Source organism: Phragmites australis, chromosome 7 (genome assembly GCF_958298935.1).
Source record: "Phragmites australis chromosome 7, lpPhrAust1.1, whole genome shotgun sequence".
NCBI lineage: Eukaryota > Viridiplantae > Streptophyta > Magnoliopsida > Poales > Poaceae > Phragmites > Phragmites australis.
The window spans coordinates 31,678,388-31,695,341 of NC_084927.1; the positions used below are offsets into that span (position 1 = coordinate 31,678,388).

The following is a 16,954-nucleotide window of genomic DNA, read 5'->3' on the forward strand; positions in this document are numbered from 1 at the left end:
CGATAGGATCATAAAATATTAGATGAAGCGATTTCTATGCGTTCAATGGATTGTATACACGTTAGACCATCTCCAATCATATTCTCTTCATTTCGTTTCCTTTCCGATTCTCATTCACTTTATTTTCTCTCATCTCCAACAGCTTCCATTCGAGGGGAATCACGAAGTGAAAGGAGAAAGAATCTCATTCTGAATGGAATGACTTTGAAAATTCCGTCGTGAAAGGAAACCGTTGAAACGATGAAGATAACGAAAAATAACCCCTAAAGAGAAGTTGTTAGGGCTAATCTTAGACCTGCTACATGTTTCTGTCAAAAATTTAGTTGCACAGCAACCAAACAACTCAACCAGTCGGGCCTCTTCACTTACGTTAACAATTATCCGGTGCAGCTGATTATTGGCGTCGAGCTTCCTGTATCTGCTAATGAAAAAATAATTAGTAATTATACGACAACATTGATCAAATAATTCGTGATGCTATTTTTGCTACATGTAAAGTTCTGGAATACCAGCCACATACTACTGCAATTTTCTCTTGTAGTTAGTTCTGCATGCTTAGTTCTGATCGCACCTAGCTTAAGTGTTTAGGGAACAGTGACAGAAGCTTTGCAATAGGTTCAGGCTTTTGCTTAACTTTCTCTCTTTTTCATAGCCCACTCGCATTAGAACTGAGATGATGGTCCTGATTCCCGAATGATACATCTGAGCTTTAAGTAAAGTTAGATACTCTCTTTGATCGTAAATATAGGTCGTTTTAGCCTCTTCAGTTATTTCTAAATATAAGTCATTCTCGAACTTTTATATTTTTTTTTCTCTTTTGTTTCTTTCTTACCCTTGTTTAATAAATATTACCACCCTCACAAATGAATGAGTTATCTTTTCTAATACAGAATAAATAAAAGACAATAAGATCATTTAATCTATTTTTTTAATCCTTGTGAACAAGTATATGTTTGTCCGTCCAAAAGTGTAAATTAACTTTCGAGCTGCATGTTTCTGACACATGTCGTGTAACGGCGTTGTGTCGCCACGTGAATTTGCAAACAATTTGTCTGCAGCATGGTATCAATGAAGCGATGCCTGCCCAATTTTCGTGGCTTCAGGCCTTCAGATATGGGCGATATTTTGCATGAATGCACTTAATTTGTAAGATTATTTCACAAATCTGATTAAGAATGCCTGAAAGGTACATACACCACATATGTTTTTCTTGTGTAAAATTACTAAAAGGATCACCTCAATTTATAGCTTCTGCTTACACCGGCATCCAACCAAAGTTATGTTCAAAGCAATGAAAAATAGGGCTTCCTTGTCATGTCCACACTCAACAGTAATCATCTTCAGTTAGTGCAGTTTGCCACAGCAGAAATGCCATCAACAGTATCATCATCAGAACACAAAAAAGTTATATAACGAGGAGCTAGCATAGTCTGAAAAAATGGTGGAGAACATGGATCAGCTATCATCTGTTTACACCAGATTTGAGTTACACCGGATAGCACTGACCAGTTTTGACACGCCACTATCCGATCTGTCCAAGCAGTTTTCTACTTGCTACACTGGACTTGGAAGCTCAATGTATAGTCTAAAAAGGAAATGAGAGAAGCTAATCGCTGGATGCATTTTTCGCTCTGTATCTCCTCTTAAAAACATCTTCCCTGAACTGCTTGGTTTCAGCCATCAGGTCCAAGGCCGGCTTCTGCTGTATCGTCTCCTTCTCAGTCTCCAGCATCCTCTTCCGCTTTGTAAGGGCCTTTATTGCAGCAACCTGCTTCTCCTTTTCCTTCTGCTTCTCCACATCATCTCTTGTCTTGTCTTCAAGCACATACTGTGAAGTCACAGCATATGCGTTGTGTTGGCGTCAACAAGTTAGAACTCCATCAAACTGCTAGAGTCATTCCCCGGCAAATTCACAAGCGCGGAGAAATAGAGTTCTATCAGATTTACCTCAAGATCGTGAATGAGGGAGTCAAGCGACTTGATTTTCCGGTGAGGCCAGCGAGGTATCCCATATTGTCGGCATTTCTTCTTTAGTATGCTGACCCCGATCTTCAGAGTCTTTGAAGCTTCTCTTATTGGAAGATGGAAGTACTGAGCTATGTCAACTAATGTAATGCTGGCTATATACTTCCGGCTGGCTCTCGGATGCTTCTGGACTAGTGGTGGAAGCTCTGCATTCATCATTTAGAGAAAATTAAGCATTCAGGTAGCAGAAAAAAGACATGCCATATGAAAGAGCCGAAACACAATGGCACTTTAAACTTCAAAAGTTAGTACACCTCTTGAGATTATGAATTTGTTCTTATAATTTTAGTTGCTAGCGGAGGAAGTAGAAGTTATGGAAAACAAACAGGTAACTGTAAGAGAAAGAAAAACATACACAGAGAGTAGTGACATGAACAGAAGCAATAAACCATTCCCTAGTTCCTTTTCCAATTACTCTTATTCAGATGTCATGAGTCCACTAATAGTACATGAGACCAACAAAAGCAAGTCCCGCAACTAACTAATCTCACCAACAGAAAAAAAAAATCACTCTACTGAATGCAAAGCTTAGCCTCATGTTAACCTTCTGTTCTGTTACAACAAGGATATCTCAAAAGTAAATTGAAAATAAGATACAGTGGTATGGTATTCTAATACATACATAGATACTGAGACCTCTTTGAACTCTTTGTTTCTCTAAATGAAGAAAAAGCTCCAAACAAGATGTGGTTGTGTCCATACTGAACCATTTAACTATCTATTTGGACTAACTTCGTTCATTAATAGAGTAGGGATGGTCACATCGACATGTATATTAACAAAAGGAATATAATGAGTTGAAAAAACAGAGACCATATGAAAAGATCTACATTGTATGCAATGGATTTACTGCACATCACACTGACCTCTTTGCTGATTTAATCTTTCCTTAATTAACTGTAGTGTTGATGGTCTATCAGCATAATAGGAACCAATTATAAATTCTTTGTCATGATATTTCAACCAGGCTTTACAAGTCGTATTTTAGTGCTAGGAGGATAATGATGCTTTACTCAAAACAATATTCTATTACCAACTTTCCTCTACCAGTCTAACTCCTTGTTACTAGATAAAATTTCTTCCGATTTCCCTACCCACACCTAAGCCCCTGGCCCAACACCCACTTCACATGTTAAATCCCTACGAAGGCCCTGCTAACTTGCCAAATCCACCCCCCCCTCCCCCCCAAAAAAATCCGAGGGCAGGAACGCTGCCATTTATTGAGGAAGGAGATCAGTTATACAGTACAAGAACCTGTCCATTAGAGAACCGAGAGGGACACGACAACTAAGCGACAAAAATATTTCCATTAAAAAAAAGTCTGTTCAAAACTAAGCGAAAAAAGAAAACGCATCAGGTTGTAAAAAAAAATCCCTTGATAAATCCGGCTGTTTGGCGCAGCCTGAACTGTTCGACCAATGTCCAAGTCATCCTGCTATTTGGCAACAAAACCGAGAAGGACACGACAACTAAGTGACAAAAATATTTCTGTTAAAAAAATTCCGTTCAAAACTAAGCAACAAAAGAAAAGGCGCCTGGTCGTTAGAATATCCCTTTACAAATACTTATGTTTGGTGCAGCCCGAACTGTTCGACCAATGTTCAAGTCATCTTATTCCAATACTGGGGAAATTCAAAGTAGAAAGAAATGTGGCTCCAAGTAAGGGGAAAGGCATGTGTCAGCTGATTAGTGGCACAGAAAAAAATGAAAGCACTGCCACAAACTGCAGTTACTAGTAGATTTCCAAATTAAGGAATAGATGCAATCGCCTTTACCAGATTGAGAATCCTCATCAGAATCAGACTCCGATGCATGATCAGCATCATCAGAAGTTTTCTCCTGCTCACCGTAATGGATGATTTTTCTCCTCGTTTGAAGCTTTGGGACCTTTTCCACAGTTTGAAACCGAAACACCTTCTCCAGGTCGTTATACAAGTTAGGCAGACACTTCAGTTGCGGATTCCTGAAAGGACAAATTCGAAGCTTTCACGATCAATCAAAACAGAAACAGTTTGGACACCGAAAAACCAAAACTTTTTGGCCATCAAAGCATCGTGCGCCGGCAACTCAGTATATATTTCGTGCTTATGTGATCTGATCATTCATACCCGAATGGGGAGAGCACGGGCGGCGGCGGGGAAGACGGCGCGACGGCGGCGACGGAATCGAACGCCACAATGCAGCGCCAGGCGCCCACCGTCTGCCCCTCGCGGAACACCGGCCGGCCACGACACTCCGCAAGCAGTATCCGCGGCGCGGCAGCAGGCACGCCGACCTCGCGGCACGCGGCGGCAGAGAGGACGAACCCTCGCTCCACCCACCTCTCCCACCGGACCCACCCCACCCCGGTTTTCCTCCCGACCACCTTGTATCCGTGCACGCTCCTCACGGCGCCTGCATGGACAAAGAAGAGAAAAACCACGAGTCAGTCACGCGTCGTGCGCCGGGAGGAAATCGATCAAGAAAGCGTCGAGGAGGCGGGGCGCGACCGTGTTCAACCGTGCTGGCGAAGACGGCGAGCGCGGTGAGGGTGGAGACAGCGGCGTCCATGGAAGGAGGATTTCCCTGGGGGGGGGGGGGGGGGCGCACGGATATTGGCTGGCGAATTGAGGAATCGCCAATTGCTACTGCTGTGAAAATGGAAGGAAGTGGAGGACTCCGGCACTGCGGCGAGCATTGGCTGGCAGCAAATGGAGAAGGCAGGGAGGGACAAAGAGGAAGGTGGGCTTGGCGTGGAGTAGTAATGGTACTGCACTAGTTGGCATTTGGAAGCTTGCAATCTATGCTGCAAATTCTGCAAGTGTCCGATATCTCTTCAAAAATGTGCAGCAATAATGGCATGAAAAATTTGGGCTCTTCCCGAGAGAGAGAGAGAAAATTCAAAGGGTATGTATCTGTATCCTGTACTACTAGTAGTCCATTTTGTTCCTTTTGTGGCTTTGAGGTCACACTGCCGAGCAAACGTCAGCAGGACAGAACAAAACCAGAACCAGAAATGTGCAACACTCACGCTGCGCTCTGGAGCTTTTCCGGGTTTTGTCGCCGTGTTCTCACTTGCTGGGATGGCACGGCAGAACAAACCCAGAACCAGAAGTCACAAAACTGGAGTCATTTTATGTACAGATAAAGAGAGAGCCACCTCGTAATTCAGGGAGAAGAGGCACTAAAGAGTCGTGTTCTTTTCCTATATCGACTGGAGTACTAGTAGTACACTTACTTTGTTCTGGAGTTCTGGTCGACTCCACTTGCATGCCTTCACTCCCAGTCAAGCCCCCCTCAACGGCCTCCTGTTTTCATGTGCCTACTTGGACGAATGCCCGCTCAGTCTCAAGCGAAAATCTGGGGGCTTATCACCTGTACAAGCACAACGATGTGCTCATATCAGTGGATGGGTCAGACAGGCAGGAGAGAACCCAGGGAGAGCTCCCAAATGGCACTCACCAGCAGCGTGGCATCCACAAGCTGGGTGGCCAAATAGCGTGAGCAGCGAGAGAGAGGCGGACAACAGCGTGAAAAAGGAGGAGCCTGGACTGGCTGGAGTTGGTTGGTTTTGGCTTGTCCTCTTGCTTCACAGCTTCTGCATGCCTTTGGTTGCGAGCGATGAGCAGCAGCAAAACTTGCAGCCAGCCAGCTCGGCAGTCTTGCGGCAGTGACGCCGCCACACCCATAGCAAGTGCTCGGCTTTGCACGTCTACAAGCTTCGACAGTGCAGCAAGTGATCTGCACAAGCAATACTACAGCATCTGTAGCGGAACATAGCAAGCGCAAAATTATTGAGTTGTTCTTATTCTTGGCACGGCACCCCACAAGTACCATCACTTCAAATCTGTGCGAATTCAAGCATCCACACATACCTTGAGTTACTCAAAACTGGAGAAAGAACAGAACTGAAAACTTCACACTTGAACAGCAAGTGAGGTTTCTGCTGAACCGATCAGTACACCTGAAGCCGAATTTCAAGGACTAGGGAGTCTGAATTCTGACAGACAAGTAAGGATGGGCGCGTCATGCATTTTACACTGTGCCGTGATAGCCTTTGATAATCTTGGAGAATACATCACGTCCATGTATGCAAGATTAAGAATTGTGTTAACATTGGACTATTTCACTAGCTTCCAAAGAACTTCATATTTCTGACGAATGTTGCATGGGAGAGTAAACTATTTAAGCATGTTAACAAAAGCACTGAACAATGGAAAGCATTGTTGTAGATGCCCTGTTTTAGCTATAATTTGCAATTAATGTCAAAGATTTCTGACAACATATATTGATCCATATGCGACAACCACCACCAACAATGAATAATCCAACATACAACCAAAATCTTAAGTGCAAAATAGGACATTTTTATGAAGGATAGGCACAATGAACAAAATCGTGATACTTATAGTAAAAGTGATCATCATGTGAACTAGCGTAAAGTCAGTTGAGGTAAGTACAGCAGACAACAATGTGGAGGCTGATATAGATTCAGAAAGATGTTTGTACGAGGGGAACTTACCAAAGGTAGCTTTGTTTTCCTTGATAATTTTCAGAGCTGTTTATGTGTGTTGTGATGAGCCAACAATCCATGCCTATTTTGTATCATGTATGTGGCAATTGGCAATTCATTTCACTGGAGACCCTGAAAACATAGAAATTAGTTAACATTAAGAAAGGCAAATTTAGCCTGAGAGAGAGAGAAGCACATTTGCATATTTGCTTATGCACTTCCAGGCTTTTGTGTCTTGTATCATTTACAAATTGCTTGTGTTCCATGGCTCTTGCATAGAGGAGGAATCTGACCAAGCACAACGAAATTGGAGGCTTTCTTCAACTTATTCAGTGCCCTAAATCGTGTGACAACCAGCCTCAACTCTCACCGTCCTGACATCATTGTCTCAGGTTCACCCAGCACCCCAGGGTTCGAACATAACACCCAACTTAATGAAACATGGGTCATCTTTCCCTCCATGTTGTCATTCTTTTACCGTTGTCTCAGGTTCCCAAAGGCCAATGCTGATGGCGCTGTCCTTTCTAACTTGTAACTATAACTTTGCTGTGTGACTCGGTTGCCATTTGCCCATTTGTCCAGTCTATCCACGATTGACGCAGAAATCGCAGAGTACATCTATGTATACAACCCTTGTGTTCACCCCACGACCAGTGCCCTGAAGCTGCGCGCTTTGGGGCACAACACCCGCCCTGGGTCATTCTGTCGAACACCTTGCGCGCGCGCGCGCGCCCGGCCGGCTCCAGACCGACCTTGGGCACCCAGCTCGCCGTCTTGACGCAGAGCGGCAGGCCGTTGCTGCGCTGTCCAGGATCATATCGTCAGCCTCTGAGGAATCACCAGCCCACAGGCCGCGGCGTACACTACTCCTTCAGTCCTTCCTCCGGCCAGAAGGAAAGGCCTCCCTTCCCGACCGAGCCACAACCGGTGCTGCGCCACCCAACCTTCCTCAACTCCACCGGTGCTAGGGGACTCCGAGGGGACGGCCGGAGTGGTGCTCGAGACCGACAAAGCCGCTAGCACCGACGGAGGCTTCGCCCCTGCACTGCATGCTCTTCATCTCGTGTGGCCATGGAGATGGCGGACGTCGGGGTAGGCAGTCACGGGCGGACACGATATGGCACGTTCATTTGGTAGTGAGCGGTTAGGTTTCGCTGTACGAGGAGTATTGATTGCAGGGACCTTCCGAGAAATATTCGTAGGGTATTTAGTTGCATATATCTTGATGCATATAATCTTCTCTCCTACTTAAAAAAATCTTAATTTATAATCGTTAGGTTTTTTGCCCTCGTGTCCGCTCGTCCGCCCGCATGCATCCTCCGTCCGCCCGCCTGCGCGCATCGTCCGTTCGATCACGCATATGCCGCTCGCACGCATCCCAACAAAATTGCATCCTTCGTCCACCAGCTGCACCCCCTTTGATCTTTTGTCCCTCCTCCCATCCTCAGCTCTGCTGCCATCCCATCCACCTGCTGCGATCCACCCTCCTCCTCCAATGTGCAACTCGCCACTGGCCCTGCGCAGGTGCGGTCTACCCGCGCGCCTCCACGTATTCCTCACCGTTGCGGGCCTTCGCGTGGCCGCCAGGGACGTTGCTGCCTTTGTTGTTTGGCGCATCAACCCCAGCCTCCTCATGTTGCCGTGCACCACGAATGAGGCCTCCCAAAAAGTGGTCGGCGGTGATATACATCAATCCATGGAAATCCCTTACATCTTCGCAAGACCCTTCCTTGCCGCTAGATTCGATTTTGCTAGGCCTCGCCAGATTTGGTGTCTCCCATGGTCGGTTCCCACGGCGACGGCGGCAAGGACACCGCGTTCATCGTCCTGACGGCGGCCTAAGGAGACGAACTCGTCGCCGCTACCACTAGCTATCAAGGATTTGAGCTATGCATTTTAGTTTTCACAAATTTGTTGCTTTGGCTTTCACGAGATCACTAAATTTGCATCTTTGCTCTTCTCAGATCAAGTTTTCATATTGTGCCATGTTCATCTAGAGAGATGAAGAGCATACCTTCCGAAAGGGAACATAGCTTGTGAGCAAGTAGATGAATCAAGGTATGTAACGCTGATTGGACAACATGCCAAAAAATTGGGCCGCTGAGCCAACAGATTGGGAGCACCTTGTTGGTATGTGCCTGCATGTTTTAGCTCATCAGAGCAAGTAATTTCTTATTGAGTAGTTTAGATAGTACGAGACCATGTGTGGTAGTGGTTCAAAAATGGTTCAGTCATGTGTATTAGTGGACCACTGTACAATAAACATTTTGTATTACATTGATTTTTAAAATGGGCATGCAATTTTCATATTATAAAGTTGGGATAGAGCTCTAGGCACTTGGAGATTTTTTTTTTCTTCTATGTTTAGACTCTAGAAGTTATCGTTTGGTATTAAGATTACAAGTTAAAGTTAACACAATAGTTATGAATCAAGCTCTTTGTTCAGAAAAATATAAGTGTATGGAAAGATGTCCTCGCATATATTTTGCAGCAAGAAGTGTTCATTGTACATATATGTATTTTGGCAAAGCTCTTGACATCTCTGGTTATGTTGTTCTTGCCATCAGACTCCAAAATTAAGTACATTTGCATTGAATTGGAGGTGAATAGCATAACATATTTTACTTAGTAATATTACATGCTATCATGAATCCGTAGCTTTTGCAAGTTCCCAGGTACATTGTAGTGCTGATCCTGATTACACTGGAGTACTTGATTTCAAAATGCAGGATGTACTTGGAATGGCATGATTTCTGTGAGACTTGAGTGTGATTTTCCCACGTCTTAGTTTCACTTATAGTGTTGTATAAGTTTACAATTTTAGTTATTTATAAATTGAAATATCCGTGTTCAAAGTGTCAGACATAATCAAACTAAGATGAATAAATGGTCTAATTAATCGTGCATCCAGTATGCTGGTTCTACCAGTGATGGCTAGGTGGACCTAATCTGGACAGCGTCAACAGTAACACAATCAGTTCATGAGGTAAGATTTTTCTCCTGTTTATGCATGATTTAGATTTTTTGGCATACTTATCTTATACATTCCGTAATGCATGGATGCCCATTGGAAGTGATCAGTGATCACTCTTGATGAGATGCATATATTGTCTAGAGATAACAGATAGATGTTGTTTCATATATATAGAAGATAATTCCAGTGAGATATTGCATAACATGTGCATCATTAGATTCTTCTTTTTGCTTACCAATTGCCCTGATTAACTTATGACTACCAATTTATCATGATTCTAGGTGGGCTGATTATTCTCTAGAGGCAAATTAGATGTTTATCCATGATAATATATGTCGTTTCAATTGCCTCGGCATATGCAGGATTTAAGAAGAGCATGTAAGAGTAGAACCATCTATTACTTTTTGAGATATTTGCATATTAATTCTTTGAAAAATGTTTTTTTGTAAATTTACAAGTTAGTACTACGTAGCATGTTTATGATTAGATACTTGGATGATGACTTTAGTACATCATATGACTACTAAAATATGTGTCGATTTGAAGATTTCACTACATATTCAATAAATTTCACATCCATTGAATTATTGTAAAATATTTTGATATTTATGCTAATTTCATGGGTTAACCAAGAAACTTACTTTCACACCTGTAGATGGACACCGGCAATTGCACTTTGTTGGCTAGGTATTTAAATTTTATTCTTTTTTGTTATCATGATTGTTGCTTACATTGCTGTTACATGGTGCGGAGGTGTGTTCCAGGCTTGCAACAGTCATATAACCATGTGATTTATGCATCGAGCTAAATTAAATTTCTAAAACAAAAAAATTGAGAGCGGGGCAAAGATATGTGAGATAAAGGAGGATAATTAGCAATAGTCTGTTTGTTTATTGAATCCCTAAATTGCAGAAACAATATATTGTTGCATTACTGATAACCAAGACATAACATAATGCAGTTGAATTTATCTTGGACCATAGTCACCAGCAATTTTCAAATACTGGCCGTAGTCCCAAAGTGCACACCCTGACTTAAAGGTTTGTTGAAAACCAAACTCATAGCATGGTTATATGCAACTTTATATGTCTCCCTTATCACTTCTTTTGTGCATCTTCGGACATTTCTGTGGCTGGTCAGGTGAAAAACAAAACCTAAAAGTTGGAAGTATCTTGCTTTTCTTTGGAGGATTGTTTTCTTCTTCTGTGATTAGTCTAATTTCTCTACCATTAGTCGGTGTCTAAAGAGCTATTAGACCAGCATTATAATTGATCTGATATCTCAATTGTAGAACTGTTAACTGACCTGATAATATGAGGCTCATCTGTTCTGAATTAAGACTTTTGCGAGACAAACTCTCTTTAGACATGTATATGTACCATAAGAAAACTTATGTCTCACTTTAGGGATGCATATGTTTCATGCTTCCCCTGTAAGGAGGGAGTGGGATCCTCTGCAGTGAAGGAATCATTGCAGAGGATCTATAGTGATATGCAGTAGCGACATATCTCGTCCATTCCAGATCAATCGATAAAATAATGCTACGATAAAAACATTACGTGCAGTTCATCAAAACGTTGTAGCAACAGTAATTGGTTATTAATTAATGCAGTTTACTGTAACACTAGACTCGTTTTACTATGCAAACAATGATCCTCTGCACTAATCCATTGTTAATGCAGGGGATCCCAGTCCTGCAAGGAGAGCCCTGCCATTTATTAAAGTTTGCAATTGTCCTACTATTATGCAAATGAATTGCGAACTGATAGTGAGTACGTTTTTCTTGTTTTGGAATGCCTTGATATGTTAGCCGTATAATTTTGCCTCATAAGACAACTCGGTGGTGTTTCTAAAAGTTAACTGAATACTATTCATCTTCAACCTTCATGTATCTGTGCCTTCTTCAGGAATGATGTGAAGCTAGTAAGCAAAGAGTCGCCCTGAAAGTGCACTTAGCACCCACAAAAAGTCTTTCAAGGGTTAACCCCCCAATAAATCTTTTAAGGGCTAACCCCTCAATAAATCTTCCAAGGGCTCTTCCACCGACAGTTAACCTTCCTCATTCTTTCTTGTAATGATGTATTTGTGCATAATATTTTGTGACTGCTAATTGTAAGAGCATCAAAGATAAGAGTTTCTAATTGAAGGGCATTGAAGATAGAGTTTCTAACTGTAACGACATTGAAGATAGAGTTTCTAATTGAAGAAACATTATGCGATTGCTAATTGCTAATTGTAAGAGTTTTGTCGCGGAGAGATATCAAAATCACCGATGTTGATTCGATCCAATGATTGAGAATAGCCTAGCATCTCGTAGTGCTGCTCGTCACAGGATGATAGAGTTTCTAATTGAAGAAACACTATGTGATTGCTAATTGCTAATTGTAAGTGTTTTGTCACGGAGAGAGATCAAAATCAGCGATGTTGAGTCGATCCAATGATTGAGAACAACCTAGCATCTCGTAGTGCTACTTGTCATAGGATGATATGGTAGAGTTACCATCGATTAAATTTGTTTGCATTTACTATCTTAGTTTGACCCGACACATGTAAATATATAATCTCATCCTAACCGGGGAGTGAAGGAATGATTCAAGTTTCACTCCGCGGTTTGGCTCAATGGATGCAAGCTCTGCATCCGTTTATGCAGCAGAGATTTCAAAGGAAGCAGATCAGTACAATGGTTTTAACCTTATATTGGCTGATGTGAACTCAGGAGCCATGGTTTACATCTCTAATAGACCTGGAAGTGATCCTGTGATTCAAACAGTTGCTCCCGGGCTTCATGTGCTTTCAAATGCTGCAATTGACTCCCCGTGGCCAAAGGTAAGAAATTCAATGATTCTCCTAGGACGTAGGACTAAGAATGTGATTATTTTTTAAAGTTGTAGACGTTTGAGATTCAGATACTCCACACAAGTTAATGCCGCAAAACTTGTCTGGGTATGGTAGTAATCGCAACAGCCACTGTCCTACTTGATCCCCCATCGGTCTATTATGCAAAATGCCCATTAATTTTGCAGTTTGCAGTGAAATGCAAAATGCCACTTATGTTGCAATTTGCCATGGCATACTAGCTGGGGCTATTTTGTCATTCTATTGTTTCGTTCCCAATTTACTATGCTGATTGTTAGTTTTTTTTTTAATCTATGAATGCTGATTGTTAGGTTTTTTCTATGCTATTCTCTGATGTTACAACCCCATGATTTATCTGCTTTATTTTCATTTGAATAATATATCAGAAACTACTATTCTATAATGGAACTTGTACAATTATAATTTCTTTGCTGTTGACATTTTCTTATGCCAAGTTTGTCATACTCTGTGCTACCTGAAATATCTATTGCAGCCGAATGACTGATCTATATATGTTATCTTTGCTTCCTCTGAAGCTAATTGAGTGAATAATTTGGTCAATTTAGTTGCATAGGTTTATTTATTGAGTTGATTTAGTAGTTTTGGAGTGCATAAATAATATGTAACACTATAGTCCACATGCTAGTTTCATCATGTGATAACCTGGTTTTGTGCATTTCATATGTGCTGCTAAAAGAAGAGATGGGCTAATACAAATAATTCACAAGTTCATTCAAAACCACACCCTTGGTTGTGCTCCCTACAATTCATGTACAGATACCCTTTTCTCTTTGTTGTTTTAAGCAATTTCAGCATAAATTTCTTTCAGTAATCTAAAATGAAACAATGCTTGGACAAGTTTTACTTGTGGAATTCATTTCTTACCTGCAGACACTGCGCTTAGAACAGAGTTTTAAAGGATATCTTGCAACACATGATAACGCAGAAGGCCCTTTGGCACAGATGGTTGAATAGTTGATGATGGATACTGTCAAGGCCAATAGATATATGGTGCCTGATACTGGTGTCGACCCTGAGTGGGAATATAAGCTAAGCTCTATGTTCAGTGACACGGCAAAAGAACAGGTAAAAACTATAAGATTCAGTATTTCAGTATTTCAGTAGCTATTTGTTTGTTGTTCATAGTTCTATTTTGTAAAGGAGACTATAGCCATCTTTCTGCTCGGTTTCAGGCGCGGTATGGAACGCGAAGCATGGCTGCACTAGCAACGAAATTGGACGGTGAGGTAACCTTCTACGAGAGGTGCTTGGAGAGCAACTTGTAGAAGGAGAATCTCGTACAGTTCCAGATAGAGAAGGTGCAATAGGACTTGAGAGGAACTTCAGAATAACCGCAAAGACTGATTGATGACTTCCTTTTTCTCTCCTTTATATTTAAAGACTACAGCAAAGTTGGGTAAATCTTATAAATTCCTAAAACGTGACACATATATGTTGCAGAGTTGTAGACCTAACAAGAGCAGGATATTGATAGCCCTTTTTTGTGCAGATGCATAACAATGTTAATCCGAATGTAAGATGAGTAACTGATTTATCCATGCGCTATGACCCTCTTCCTTTGTAATTCTGAATTACGTTGGTTCTTTGTATCCAAAAAATCATCGAAATTACAGTATGTCACTGGCCTGTTTTCGTATTACACAATGTCTTTTTGCATGTTGGTACATGTATTATCACCACCAGTGAAAGTGCCTCCATATCGATGCAAGCTTCTAATTTTTTCAGATGTGCAAGCTTATTTTCTTGGAAATGGACATTGGTGCAAACTTTTGAAAAAACAAGCCTCCATTCCATCTTCTAGACGTCTAGACTCTAGCTTCGCAGTCACAGGCATCTTTTTTCCAACAACGGAAAAACCTCATTTCCGTTACTCTTGATAACGGAATAGTTCGAGTCTTGCATCCAGAGAAGAGACTACGAGACAGTCGCAGACATCCTGAACGGCACGACGTAACTGGGCCTACAGAGCGAGCGGGCCGTGAAACTGGGCCAGCGAGCGGCCTTGCCACCACTTTCCCGGCCCCGAGCCCACTATCCCCACGCAGCTTCGCAACCACCCACGCGGCCACCACCCCTCCCTCTTCTCTCCTCTCCTCTCCTCTCGTCCTCCCCCTCGCACGCACCGCATTTGCCCAACCAAACCAAACCCTTCCCTGCCCTTCCCCTCCCCACCGGCGCCCTAACCCTCAGCAAGCCCCTCGCCACCAGCCGCCATGAAGGCCAAGGCCGGCGCCGACACCGAGTAAGTTCTCCTCCCCTCCTACCCTTTCTCGTCTCGTGTGCGATTCATACGTTGCTTAGAGCGGGCGGTGACTTGTTGCTCTCCCTTGCCGGCGTGTTGTTTTGTTGGTGGGTGGCTGCAGGTTCAAGGCCACGGGCAAGCGCAAGAAGGCCGGCGCCGTCGGCAAGCCCAAGCGCGGGCTCACCCCCTTCTTCGCGTTTCTGTAAGCCATACCCTCCGCTCCTCCTCGCATCCCAGATCTACGCGCATCCTCTTTCAGAATTTTTAGGGTTTCTTGTTTAATATTTTGTGGGCGGTGGTGGTAGGGCTGAGTTCAGGCCGCAGTACATGGAGAAGCACCCTGAGGCCAAGGGCGTCGCGGCCGTGAGTAGCTTCTCCTCTCCCAATTCCTCTAGCTCGTTTCTAGGGTTTCATTTTGATGGCTCACATGTGCTTGTGATGGTTGGTGGTTTTGCTTTCAGGTGACCAAGGCCGCGGGGGAGAAGTGGCGCGCAATGTCCGACGAGGTATATTCATGCTTGCAGTGTCTACATAGTCTCTCATATCAGTTAGTACTAGCCTGTCGGTGCATGGAATCCACTTCCAATCAAATACATTAATGCGCAATACTGGCTGTTTAGTATTAGTTACTGCTACTATCTGTTCAGTAAAAGGAAAGGCAAATACCTTTTCCGTATCTGATTAATGTTTGCCTTGTTTAGGAGAAGGCGCAGTATGGCGGGAGCAAGAAGCAGGATGACAAAGCAAGCAAGCCTGCAAACAAGAATAAGGTATATTACTAGTTTTTTTTGCTAATAAAAGGGCATCCATTATCTAGCTTCCTAGCGGCCACCCTCCTGCACCGTCAGATCCCCCATGACGGAATCTGTGCAGTTGGATGACGCAAGGACCCACACACGTGCTGTCTGCTACTTGCCACCCTGTCCAATATAATCTGTTACGAGTCGCGGAGTCACTTTCCCCTTATTGTTTGTACCCTCACTCCCAACCTCTTAAATCCCCGTTGTTGGAGGTTTGTGGCCAAGACTGCTCGATTGAGTGCCGCTGCCCTTTGATTTGGCTCCAATAGCGTGGGAATCCAGCGCTGACCGCTCAACCCTAGCTTCGCCCCTTCCCACGGTTGAGATGACGAATGGAATACATCATGCTACTCCCTGCCACTGCTAGAGATGCCATCACCACGGAATGGTCAGAGCCCGCCTGATTGAGACCCGTGAGCATCAAATTTGGTTGGTTAGTTACAATTGTCTTGTTAAAGCCCAATTTTGCAGTTTGAAGTTCCAAAACTTGATTTGATTTTTTTTTTGGTTGAAGGCTCAAATTTCCCAATTTGAAGTTCTCCAAAATTCATTTCTAAAGTCCTCAAACCTAGTTGAAAGTCATCTCTGAATCATGTTGGAGTGGCTACTTGAAAGTCCAATCTAGCTGGAAGCTCTCTTTCAAATTAAATTGAAAGTTGGCTAGTTGAAAATCTGACTCCTGTTCGAACACTGTAAAAAATATTTGAGAAGATAAGGAAAAGACATGGAGGAAGATTGGTGCTTGAATGGGAAGGCAGTGTTTTTGCTAGTTGAGTAATTTGCAGACATCCATAGAATAGCATTACATGTACTACTACTACCTTTGAATCTCTGTGAAATTGATAGTGGTGTCTGCAGTTTATGTTTCAATTTTGGTGATAATGTGCTGTGTTATTCTATCAGGAGAGCACTAGCTCCAAGAAGGCCAAAACTGACGGCAAGGAGGAGGGAGAAGGTTCTGACAAGTCCAAGTCTGAGGTCGAGGATGATGATGATGATAAGGATGGCAATGATGTATGTAAAATTTATGCATCATTATGTCTATCACAGTGCGGATGAAATTTGCATATTGTTGCTAACATCTGCTTAATTTGTTCATTGCAGGACGAAGATGAGGAGTAAATAGTAGGTTAATGAACAGCAACTATGCAAATGGTGCTTGCTTCTTTTCGACTTTGCTTGCTATGTTGCTGCCCTATTTATGTTATATGCTGTAAGGAAAATCTGTAGATGAAGGTACCCTAGGACTATGGCATGCTGGAGTGTCTGTTTAACTATTAGCAAGGAAAGAGCTGGATACTGTTGACCTCTTTTTTTTGCAAGCCTCGTCAGCATGTGCAAACAGTTGTTTTGCTTGTTTTATCGACTAATTCAGTGAGTACCCTGCAGTTGGCTAACTGTTAATGGCATCTGCTGTCCTTTAACGTGACCGTCTATGCTTGCGTTGGTGTATTGAATGTGTGGTATTTGTTTGTGCTCATGCAACTCCTCTTTTTTTTTTTAATCAGGGACGATGCACTTTTTTTCTATGATTAGATCTTGTG

General features: G+C 42.8%; 2 protein-coding genes and 1 pseudogene across 6 annotated transcripts; 2 read left to right on the forward strand and 1 right to left on the reverse strand.

The window, feature by feature from the left end:
• Positions 1-1,369: 1,369 nt before the first annotated feature.
• On the reverse strand, positions 1,370-7,694 carry LOC133924764 (protein RKD5-like). Of its 5 annotated transcripts, none has more exons than XM_062370462.1 (8): positions 6,527-7,694; positions 5,880-6,069; positions 5,467-5,768; positions 5,243-5,326; positions 4,134-4,419; positions 3,801-3,988; positions 1,948-2,171; positions 1,370-1,828 (listed from the first exon to the last, which is right to left on the reverse strand). In XM_062370462.1, the coding sequence occupies exons 4-8, from the start codon at positions 5,274-5,276 to the stop codon at positions 1,607-1,609; spliced, it is 954 nt and encodes a 317-aa protein (XP_062226446.1). In that variant the 5' UTR covers positions 5,277-5,326; positions 5,467-5,768; positions 5,880-6,069; positions 6,527-7,694; the 3' UTR covers positions 1,370-1,606. The 5 variants fall into 5 exon arrangements, with proteins under 5 accessions (XP_062226446.1, XP_062226444.1, XP_062226443.1 ...); XM_062370460.1 differs by having other exon boundaries at positions 5,243-5,379; positions 5,467-5,745; positions 6,527-7,693; XM_062370459.1 differs by having other exon boundaries at positions 5,243-5,379; positions 6,527-7,693.
• Positions 7,695-7,952: 258 nt separating this feature from the next.
• Positions 7,953-13,942, forward strand: LOC133924766 (uncharacterized; annotated as a pseudogene).
• Positions 13,943-14,449: 507 nt separating this feature from the next.
• On the forward strand, positions 14,450-16,807 carry LOC133924768 (HMG1/2-like protein). Its single transcript, XM_062370464.1, has 7 exons — positions 14,450-14,610; positions 14,732-14,812; positions 14,916-14,973; positions 15,072-15,116; positions 15,312-15,380; positions 16,314-16,424; positions 16,515-16,807. The coding sequence occupies exons 1-7, from the start codon at positions 14,582-14,584 to the stop codon at positions 16,530-16,532; spliced, it is 411 nt and encodes a 136-aa protein (XP_062226448.1). The 5' UTR covers positions 14,450-14,581; the 3' UTR covers positions 16,533-16,807.
• Positions 16,808-16,954: the final 147 nt, after the last annotated feature.

Excerpts from the sequence above, each read along its gene's own strand:
- LOC133924764 (XM_062370458.1), bottom strand. The coding sequence starts at position 4,575 with ATGGACGCCGCTGTCTCCACCCTCACCGCGCTCGCCGTCTTCGCCAGC. Across the intron at positions 3,989-4,133 it reads CCCGTGCTCTCCCCATTCGG|GAATCCGCAACTGAAGTGTC; the intron begins GTATGAATGATC and ends TTGTCCTTTCAG. Across the intron at positions 2,172-3,800 it reads TGATGAGGATTCTCAATCTG|AGCTTCCACCACTAGTCCAG; the intron begins GTAAAGGCGATT and ends TGATGAATGCAG.
- LOC133924768 (XM_062370464.1), top strand. The coding sequence starts at position 14,582 with ATGAAGGCCAAGGCCGGCGCCGACACCGA. Across the intron at positions 14,974-15,071 it reads AGGCCAAGGGCGTCGCGGCC|GTGACCAAGGCCGCGGGGGA; the intron begins GTGAGTAGCTTC and ends TTTTGCTTTCAG. Across the intron at positions 15,381-16,313 it reads AGCCTGCAAACAAGAATAAG|GAGAGCACTAGCTCCAAGAA; the intron begins GTATATTACTAG and ends TTATTCTATCAG.